The sequence below is a fragment of the Brienomyrus brachyistius genome, chromosome 18 (genome assembly GCF_023856365.1).
Source record: "Brienomyrus brachyistius isolate T26 chromosome 18, BBRACH_0.4, whole genome shotgun sequence".
NCBI classification, from domain to species: Eukaryota; Metazoa; Chordata; class Actinopteri; order Osteoglossiformes; family Mormyridae; genus Brienomyrus; species Brienomyrus brachyistius.
Genome location: NC_064550.1, coordinates 9,525,490 through 9,536,319, shown reverse-complemented (window position 1 = coordinate 9,536,319; position 10,830 = coordinate 9,525,490). Strand labels below are relative to the sequence as shown.

The 10,830-nt window shown below is 44.1% G+C and overlaps 1 protein-coding gene across 1 annotated transcript; it reads right to left on the bottom strand.

Moving 5' to 3' along the window:
- Positions 1–6,755: 6,755 nt before the first annotated feature.
- fzd9a (frizzled class receptor 9a) lies at positions 6,756–9,828 on the bottom strand. The gene is made up of 2 exons (XM_048983859.1): positions 9,576–9,828; positions 6,756–9,390 (listed from the first exon to the last, which is right to left on the bottom strand). The coding sequence occupies exon 2, from the start codon at positions 9,106–9,108 to the stop codon at positions 7,351–7,353; it is 1,758 nt and encodes a 585-aa protein (XP_048839816.1). The 5' UTR covers positions 9,109–9,390; positions 9,576–9,828; the 3' UTR covers positions 6,756–7,350.
- Between the last annotated feature and the right edge of the window lie 1,002 nt (positions 9,829–10,830).

Below are 10,830 nucleotides of genomic sequence, written 5' to 3'. Positions count from 1 at the left end.
CTATAGCAAAAACACCTTGTATTCTTGGGCTGGTGTTTTTTTTCCCCTGTTATTTTAAGCCCAGTTTAAAAGTCCCTCCATCTCTACCTTGGTGCGCTCAAAACGTTATGCTCTCTGCTAATATAGTGCCCGTGAAGCATATAACTCATAACAGCCTGGTTGCACTGAAGACAGGGTGTCCTTTCCACTAATACAGTATCTGTCAAGCATATCTACTTGCTCCTCGTACTACAGGTCACGTGACACAACGGAGGGAAAACTCCCAGTCCTACAGGAGGGACTTTTACTGACTTAACGCAACACAGCATCTCGCTCTCGCCGCTTGCTTATACTCAGCCGGGGAATTCAGCACTATCTCAGCCAAAACGCAAAGAGATAAAGTCAGGCAAATGTGCAACGGCAAAAAAATTCAGGGCCAATTTCTTCAAGGACGGTATGATATTCCAGGAAATATTAATATTTCATATCTGAAATGAGTTCAATAAAACTCATGAATGCTTTCAGTGAATTATTTTAAACATTTGATCTGGTAGCAGAAAATATATATATTTAAGTCTATTTTAGCAATATAACATTAAAGAACATCAGGAAGCTAATAAACACAATTTTACCAAGATAACCAATTCTTTTATACAAAAAAACAAAGATAAAGTGTAATTATGCTTAAAGGCAGTAGTTCAACAAGCACAGCACTGTGCTAACAATGCAAAGGTTGTGGGTTTGAATCCTAATCAGCACATATCGATTATAACCTGTCCCTATACTTACGTTGTGTGGGATGAGTAAAATGTAATATCTTTGGACACAAATCAAAGAATTTTTCCCTAAATCAAAATTGCAATAAAAAAATAAGTCTACAATAAACAGACTTTAAAGGAAGCCAAGTGTTCGGCAGTCCTGTTTAGAGAGAGATAGCGGACGGAGACCCTTGCGAGGTTAGTGTTTGATACCGGAGCATGAGACAGGGAATCTTTGGTAAGGGAACAGCATGACTGTGCTGGAGTGTCGCAGGCAGGGTGCCTGAGATGCACACAACTCCCCAAGGGTGCTCTCAGTCACACGGCGGCACCGGATGACAAACACCACCCACCCACGCTGTCATAGTACTTTAAAAAAAAAAAAGTGCTTTGACCACGAGCAAACATCCTCTCCCTGCCCAGAAGATTTTACATGAGTGTGTGTGTATAGTCTCAGAGAGACAAAGACTACAAAAGTCCAAAGACAGAACCTGAAGATACAGGCATATCACGCCCCAGAGGACCTGCTGGGTGGGTGGCACATGGAATCACTGTCTGCTGCCTCTCTTCTGCTTTTAGAAATCTTTAAAAGCAGGTCATGAATGCCGCATTGCTTTGCGTCCACCCCACCACCACCCAATCCACCCTCTCCAAACCCCCCCCCCCATCTGCACCATCTTCTGTAGATCCCCCTCTCTCTAGAGGGGCTTTGTTATCTCGGCGTCGAACAGGGGGGGGGCTGCCTAGCAACTGAATCAAAATGGTAGCTTGAAAGGGGCAAGCTCCCAACATCTGACCTACATAATGCGCACCCTTTGATCGCTTAGTCTGCTTAAGTGATGAGTGAGCTGATGCAAGTTTGTCACTCTGTTCGCATGTTTACTTGTTGTCACCGTCTCTCCCGTCATAAACATTTGGCGAAGGAAGAAAAAAAAAATAACGGGCCTTGCAAAGCTGTAAGTCAAGCCTTCACTGAGCAGTCACCGAATGCAAATGTAACAGCCCCAAACGATAATAACGCAACCGATTCTTTTAACAGCATATAACACACAGTTGCATAAATCTACCTAAGACCATATAAGAAAAGAAATGCTTGGTGTTTTCACGCGTTGCAGCAGCATTAAATGGTTCTGGGATAAGGTGGGCCGAACGACATACTTCAAGTTGTGTCAGACGGCCATGTGTCGGGGAAGAGAAGCTTCTCTCGGCGGTTCAAAACACTGAGGTGTCATTGAACGCGAAGAACAAGGTGGAGCATATGCAAGACATATCATACCCGGCATGAGACAGGTAGGCATAAATAATATATCTCGGGGCAACATCCGAAAGTGAGGAACAGCAGGCAAAGAGTAGGAGGCAGAAACGTTAAAGGACGGGCTGGGAGACAAAGTTAAAAGCGGCGCTGCGCAACTTCACTGGAAGCACCCAATCCTACTGCTTCGCTTTTCCCCCCAAAGATTTCCGAATGTGCGCAAACAGTCTCTGAAAAGTTAGTCTGCCTTCTAAGCGAACCCGCCTTTCCCTCTCGATACCTCCTTTGCTGTAAAAGCAGTTCCAGTGTAAGATGCCCGTTGGCCGAAATCGGCCGCGCTGTATGGGATCTCGGCGGTTTGCCGGACCTCACTGGAAATGGCAGATCAGCCAGGGTCCAGCTGAGTGCTCGGGGTGGGGGGTGGGAGGGGGAGGGTAGGCGGGTGACAATTATCCCTTTGGTACTTATGCATATGCGTTACGGGTGTTACTGGCGTTTCGGGTTTCCTTGTTTGGGAGGGAGGGGGATGTATGTGACAGACCATGAGCCCACCAGGTGGGGAGAGAACGTGTGGATTGGCCCAGCAGACGTACTTTAGTGGAAAAACCTATTTGGGCTTGCAGCCTTTTCAATGGCCTGCCTTCAATGGCCTCATTTCCACATCAAACAAGCCCAGGAAAGGGATAGTGCCTGGGGGTGGGGGGTAATGAGGAACTCTTTTTTTTTTCTTCCTGCTTTCTCGCTTTTTCTGTCTTTTTTTTGGGGGGGGGGTGGAGGGGTGGGATTGGCAGGCGATGTTATAATGATCCCCTTTAATCAAACATATGGTCAGACAGAGACCTTTTATGCGAACCACCAGACAATTACACTTTTAGTCTGCTACTGTATCTTGTCCTCCATAGTGAGCCACAAGCATTCACCCTAAACACACCCCGACACCTAAAGCATAGGATTCTGGGAGGGAATGACAAATAGGAGCTACCGCGATGAAAATTAGATGTTTCCAGGGTACATGTGAAAATTTGTCACTAAAAACCAGTCACAAAAATTTCCTCCTTTCACGGCTGAAAAAACTAATAGTTAATTATTTCCATCTCCTTATGCTGCTACAACCAGGAAAAGATTAAACTTAATGAACTTAATGAAACTTTGCTTGGACAGATTCCCACTATTGATCTGGACGGAGAAAAATCGCAGATGTTGGAAAGAATAACTTAGGTTTATCGTAGCATTGTATAACAATGTATCTGGAAAATCTGGGGATTCCATCACATATGAATGATTTTCAACATTCCCTTAGTCTTCTAAACTGTGCTTAGAAAACTAAGGATAACATGAAACAAAAAAATATAAAGAACTTTCACAGGAAGGGGTGTCTCTCTTAAGGAATAATGCACGTGTCCACTGACACCCGCTGATGTTACCGTATCTTTTACGTCCTTTATAAGTAAACCTGTATGAAGATGATGTCAGTTGGAAGTCAGACGAGGTCCGGGCTCTTTTTGTTTACCGACAAAGCGCGTGTATCTGGCGGCATGCTGCCGGATCAGTTTGCTGAAAGCAAGCGCGCATTCACGCCGCCAACTCCCAAAACCAACAGCGCCTTTTTAATAGAGCCTAATGTAATGGCGGCGTTACAGCCCAAGGAGGCACCTTTGCCAAGTCATGGACAATGCCTGCGAAAGCAGGGGGAAAGGGGGCGTGTAGCGACACAGAAAGTGGGAAAATCTGTGGGAAGGAGACAGTTAGATTTATGGGGTACTCAAAAGTACCTGACAGAATTACAGCCAAATTTACAGCTTCGCGTAAAACAACAATACGGCGTGTAATGGAGCTGGCGCGGCTAGATCAGTTAAGATACATGTAACCTGGCATCAAATCACGCAACACTCCTATTTAATGAATATCTCCGCAAACTGACTGTTTTGCGGTATAATGCGGTTCCTCCCTCGTGTCACGGCTCGTTTGGTTCCGCTCAGCTTCGCAGGTGGAAATGCCGCACTTTTAAGACTTGGTATTGCAGTTTCGTCCTTCGGGGGAGAAACAAACCCTTAAGCGTGCCTGAAACAGAGGATGGAAAGGGTGCTGAGTCATCTCGAAAAGCCAGCCTGAAAAACAGAAATCAAATCAAAAATTAAACTGCACCCACATTTGGGGAGACACGCATCATAGTATAGTATGAAGAAATGTTATTTCTATATGTTTCTATGGCTCACAAATAATGAAATGCAGCAGTTCATCACTGACACAGAGTTTGATCTAATTGGCATTGTTTGCCCTGTCTACATTCGATAAGCGATTCAACGATGAATGAATAGGTGGATGGTCAGTCATTAACACTTAGAACACATAGAAGTAAAAGATTTTCCTGCTTTAGACTGAATACGCCGCTACGGAAAAGAGCATTTATTTAGGGTGTAAAATATAAGTAAAACTGTAGGCATTGTGACCGCGGATACCCTAGAAGCTCAAACGCACATTCAACCGCGGTGACTTAATACGCTTGAGAATTGCACGCAAATGTCGGGTAATGTGACATATATTATGCCACGAATCAGACGCATGCGACAAAAATTCAAGGGGAAACTTGATATCTTGCGGCAAGCAGCTTGTGGCATTCAATCAAAGACTTACCACTGACCCATAACAGTAACAAGTGCGATTACGGATCTGTAGCCGTATGATAAAAACATTTAGACAGTAGTACGATTGCTGGACGAAAACAAGATAACGTTTTCATATGCTTTCCATTTCAAACCTTCCTGATTTCTTTGCATTCGCAGCACTATGTTCTGCTAAGTAACATCATGCTTTTCCCCGTAATTAATCCCAGAAAAAAATATGAAAACACATGGAAAGACGATATTTCAAAACAGCCCGAGGGAGCTGTGTTCTGTTTATTTGTAAAGACGGAAAACTAAGATATGCAACAGTGGCGTCTTCCCCCAATTTATAATGTTGCAAAGAGTTGATACGCATCGCTCGAGCATCAACTGAGCCCATCGACAGACACAGCCAAACACAGTATGATCACAGAACGAATGCAATCAGACGCAAGCAGAGGGAACACTTTTGTGCAGAGGGACTTTTTCCACTCATTTAGTTAATCTTTTTTTAGTTTTCCTGCATCTCCTAGGGAGATTTATAAACAGCACACCGGTAAAGTAAATGACAAAATAAGAGCAGCTGTCAAATTAGCCATAGGGAAAAGAGTACCACGCTGGATTTGAGGCTTAGTACAAAATATTTTGAGGCTACCTTTTAAGGCCTTACATTCGATTCGAATAAATAGCCTAAATTTAAGACGATGTCATAAATGATTTTAGTAAAGCGCATTTTATTATTCTTCCAAATGTGGTCCGAAAGCGGGGAGTGCACATTTGCAAGGTTCAAATTCAATTTCAAGCGCGGAGGCGGAGATGTCGGACCGCGTACATCTTTCTGCATGATTTAGCAGGAACGCCGATGATTCAGAGAGTCCGGGCAAATGGGGCCCCCCAGACCGTCTCTGCATCCCTACTTCAAAGAGTGGAGGGAGGAGCGAGAAAGTACGCGGCACAAAAGATGGATCAGCGGAGGATTAAGGGACAAATTAATAATATATGTTGTGAGCGAACAGGCACGTTTAAAGGCATACGCATGCGCACGAAAGGCAATCTACAATAAGGCTCATTAGAGAAGCTATTCTAAAAGCTGCTAAACAACATATATTAATAAAAGCCTGACATATTACTACGCCAAACTTAAGTTGAAGCAACAATCTCCAGTTCCTTCTATATAACAAAGCGCTACACTCCTCGGAGGAATAAATGCAGACAGCTACCTGGCTCTCATTTCACTAATCCGCACTCCAAGAGTAACATTCAGAATGCCTATGGAAGATCCCCCATCTCCATAGATACAGGCCACTTCTCTGAGGACCGTTATGAAACTTCTGCGACACTAGGGAGCATAAACACCTCCAGCTGTGCGTCGGATAAAAAAAGAAGAGTAGGAGAACCAAATAAAGGGTTAATGGTTTTTTAAAATACAAAAGGAATTTTCGACACCCATAAGAACGGTTTTAAACAGGGTTTCATGATACATGCTTTAAAAATGAACACTGATAACACAAATAAATGAACCTCTGCTTCATTATTCATCTGGCATAACGTTTGACTTCATATTGCATCTAAAATTAGAGGACTTTCTACAGTCTTTAACAAGACCTACATTTCCAAGAATTATTCATACATTTTGGTCAAGATACTTAATGTGAAGAAAATATTAAAACCTTCCAAATCACGAACGGTAAATATGTCTGAATCAGCAGATTATAAATCCCACATTCACGCATGTAATATTGACCAATTTTAGTGAAACTCACAGTTAAAATGTAGGCAAGAGTTATGTCTATGCTAAAAATTAAACACCCATTAAATGTCTGGGAGTATGCAAGATAACACATTTAGCTCTAGTCAAAAAATATACTCCTGTATCCAAAGTATGGATTTCCAAGTGCTAATATAAAAATGGAGTATTTCAGAAAAGCCCAAAGACAGGTATTCGGCACTCTGCAGGAGGCATATATCTGTGCCTACATACTCCGGCAAGCTGGTAATACTCAGAATACAAAGGACATGCTTTAAGGTCACTCTGAAAAACCCAAACAAGTCTGTTATGAAGAGACACGTCTTAATATTTTCTTAACTTGACATAATTGTTTTTAAATCTTGAACTTTAACACCCCTCTGCCCCCAAAAAAATTAATAAACGTAACACCAGAGTTGAAAATATATAAACATGTTTTTATTAACATTTCATATTACTGACAATATTGTTTCCATGAAGGCACTGAATTCCTTCGATTTTAAACGTATATCTCTCGCTTAAGGCCTTGCTATGCGCGCTTATATACATAGGAACACATGAAACACCACTTAGAACTGAAATTAAATACTCAATACAATAAATATCTTTACACTATCGTATAAGAGGAGAAAATACAACCATTTCAACACATCCATGCAAGTCTATTTTCTTTTGAAATTATATTTTGTTTGTACACAGTGCGCCAGTGATTATACAAATTTACACGATTGCTACCATATGATGTACCGGGTATTTTCCCTTTAATCTATCGTACGAATGTGGTTTGTGTGGACAACTGGCTTTTCTCCAGTTCTGTGGCGAATTCAATTAGCTTTTTTGAAGGTCTGCAAAATGCGATAGATGTTGCCCCTTGGGTCAACACACAAAGTCAGTTCCCTGCTAGGCATGGCTACAAAGCACAGAGTGTAGTCCAACCTATGCTCTACAGAATCAAGTCTTTTTCCCTCCCTTTGGCTTCATTCATAAGGATTTGGGAGCTGAATGGAAGATTCAGACATGAGCAGGACTATCTAAATAGGGGTCTGTTTTGGCGATGTGAAGGACCACTGCGGGTGCTTTGTAATGGCAGTGCGTACTGCTGCAGCTGACGCCATTGCAGGGCTTCCTGCTAGTCCTGACAGCCAGCTTCCTGTTGCACAAGCCCTGCCAGGTCTGCAGAGTCTTTGAGCTCCAAACCCACACCCCACTGGTGATGCCCACCACCAGGGACATGAATATCTTGAGCATGAAGACCGCCACCGTTGGCACCGAGTGGTCTAGGGAACAATCCTCATTCCGGCGGCCTGGGGATACAACGCACTTGCTCTCGAGAGCCCTGAACTTCCAGTAATCCATGTTGAGTCTTTCATAAAAGTAGCAGATGATGACACAGGTGGCCGGGACTGTGTAGAGGATGGAGAAAACTCCTATCTTAACCATGAGTTTTTCCAGCTTCTCTGTGTTGGTACCACCGGTCTTCATGATCTTACGGATGTGGAAGAGAGCAACAAAGCCCGTCAGAATGAACGACGTGCCAATAATGAGATAGCAGGACAGGGGGACCAGCACAAAGCCGGTCAGTGCATTCATGTCCATGCTGCCCACGTAGCAAAGGCCCGTCAGTTCATCTCCTGCCACTCTCCGCATGGTAAGGATGACGATAGTCTTCATGGCGGGAATGCCCCAAGCGGCCATGTGGAAATAGCTGCTGTGGGCCTCGATGGCCTCGTGCCCCCACTTCTTACCGGCTGCTAGGAACCACGTGAGCGTGAGGATAACCCACCAGATGGAGCTGGCCATGCCAAAGTAGTAGAGGATGAGAAAAACGATAGTGCAGCCCGTACTTTCCAGTCCCTCCTGGATGATGTACAACTCGCCGTTCTCCCGGTCGCAGGCGATGTTCTCCGCACCAGCCACGGAGCGAATGATGAAGGCCACAGAGTAGACGTTGTAGCACATAGACAGGAAGATAATGGGTCTCTCAGGGTACTGGAAGCGGTGTGGGTCCAGGAGGAAAGTGAGAACGGTGAAGGCAGTGGAGACGAAGCAGAATGTCGACCACACAGCCATCCAGATAAAGGCAAAATCCTTGTCCTGTCTGGACCAGAAGACATCCACAGCCGAGGAACACCTGGGAGCACAACTCTGGCTCTTCTCCACGTACTGAAACTTCTCTGGGTTTTCACAGGAACCCAGGCTCCCAGGAGATTGGCTGTTCCCAGCACCTGGCTGTCGCGGCCTGGGTGGAACAGGTAACATGCCTTCACCCTTTTTGGTTTCTGTCCTGGTGTCGTTCTCTGGTGCCTCCATGCACAGAGCATGGGGGTCATTCTTGGTCGGCAACCGGGAGCAATCCAGCGAATCGGGCCACCTGAAGTTGAACTTCTCCATGATGGGAGAGCATTTCTGGCGTGCTTGCTCGCACATCGGCCGACAGGCCGGGATGGAGGTGGACACTTTGTCAGTACACATTGGAGCGTACAGAGAGCACAGGAAGAAGCGCAAGTGCACATCACAGCCGTATTCCACCAGAGGAGAAAACTCGTTCAGCTTAATGCTAGCCTCCACTTGGCTCTCGTGGTTCATGTAATTGGGCATCCTAGTCAAGTTGTAGCCGATGTCCTGACACATGGGAATCGTAATGATTTCGCATTTCGCCTGCCTTCCCCGCTCTATGTCATAAGCTCCAATCTCCTGGCTGAATCCAGCAATCATAAGCTGACACCAAAGGGAAATCACGATCTTTAACTGAAACGCTTCCATACTCATGTTTCAAATGTGAAGAGATGCTTTAATGATGGTGAGAAAAATTAGCTCGAAATAAAATATTCCGTGGGAAACTGTAAATTAAAGAAAATCTCTTCCCAAAAGGGCCTGCACGCTTCCAAATAAACTTCTCGTTTTTCAGTTTCAGTGAGGAACAAAATATGGACGAACATCAGCCTGCTCCACGTTAAAAAACCATACGAGTTAATAAAAGAGTCCACAATAAATTCTTTAACAGTTCTTCTCTTCAGTATACCCAGGCTCCCTCAGAAAAAAAGCGTTATACTTCCAGCATTCCAAGTCGGACGTGATATTCGATGGGGGTAAAAAAACAAAGAAAGTACGATTTAATACATTTTCAAACGCACGTCTAATTTTAGAGGCGATATTTTAAAAAGCCAAGTGAGCGCAAATTACGTTTAAACGATTAGCTAGTAGGCATTAGTTGCACAAAAAACATATTAACGTACCGGTAAAGCACGCGCAAATAACTGCAGCCAAGTGTCCACACAGTTATTTACCGTTATACTGCCAGACGTCCTTAATCCCCGCGGCTAGATTCACACTATTTATTTAACCGTGCCGATATCAGCTACTGTTTACACTGATTCTGTGAAGTGCGCGGGCTATACGCAGCCGTGTGAAGGCAGCCGGACCGTTTTGCTCTGTTTTATACTCCCACCTTCCATTGCCAGGGAACACTAAACTTTCCTCACCGCCTTCAGCGACTCTTCTCAAATAGGGGGCGGGTGTTGTGTGACGTCACAACACGACCCCGCCCACACACACACATACACACACACACACACACACACCAGACCCGCTTGTCCGTCCGAAATGCGGGCCGTCCGTAAGGGACCGTCTGCATTTTGTCGAAAGCCCTTGCTTAAAAACTTTTCCAAAACTCCACGGAACTGTGGTTTGCAGTTTAGTTTATACGTAGTGCAGCATTTCAGTCGCAGTACCAAAAGCATTTACTAACTAGTGTTGGAATATCACACATAAATTTTCATTACTCAGTTGATTCTAGGAGATAAATGCATTCGTCAAAGGAGCAACGTTTTATATGGAGGGAATGATACTGGATGGAAAAGCTGGCATCTAAAGTCGCAAGTTTCTTGTTTGTGTGGAGAGCGGCCCAGCTTTCTTTTTCGAGCGCCGTGCCCAGTGGACGGTGCAGATAGAGATCTCAGCTGATACAAAGCAGCCATTTCCATTCCAGTTCATCAAAGCTACGCGGCAGCTGGCGTATATAACGCATGCTGAGACTCAGGCAGCCTTATGGAATGCGAGTGCTCAGTGCCTTCTTAAAGCCTGCCGAGACATATCTATCTATCTATCTATCTATCTATCTATCTATCTATCTATCTATCTATCTATCTATCTATCTATCTATCTATCTATCTATCTATATCTGTCTGTCTGTCTGTCTGTCTGTCTATCTATCTATCACCTAAAAAGACTTGAGTCTGGTTTTCTGGGTCTTCTTTCACGGTTATTGCCCTCTAAGCAGGCGAACACAAAAAAACACCATTTTATGCCACCAGTTCTTTGCGGTACATCAGAGATATTCACAACTAGATTAATAATAGATCATTAGGCATCTGTTATTGGGAATTAATATCAGTCATTTAAATGCAACATCGACATGGCATTTGGACTGAAACATTTTAGGAAATCCACTCTCTAAGAGCACACGGACTCTCTGAGGAACATAAGCGAGGC

Coding starts and splice junctions, on each gene's coding strand:
- fzd9a (XM_048983859.1), bottom strand. CDS start 9,108: ATGAGTATGGAAGCGTTTCAGTTAAAGATCGTGATTTCCCTTTGGTGT.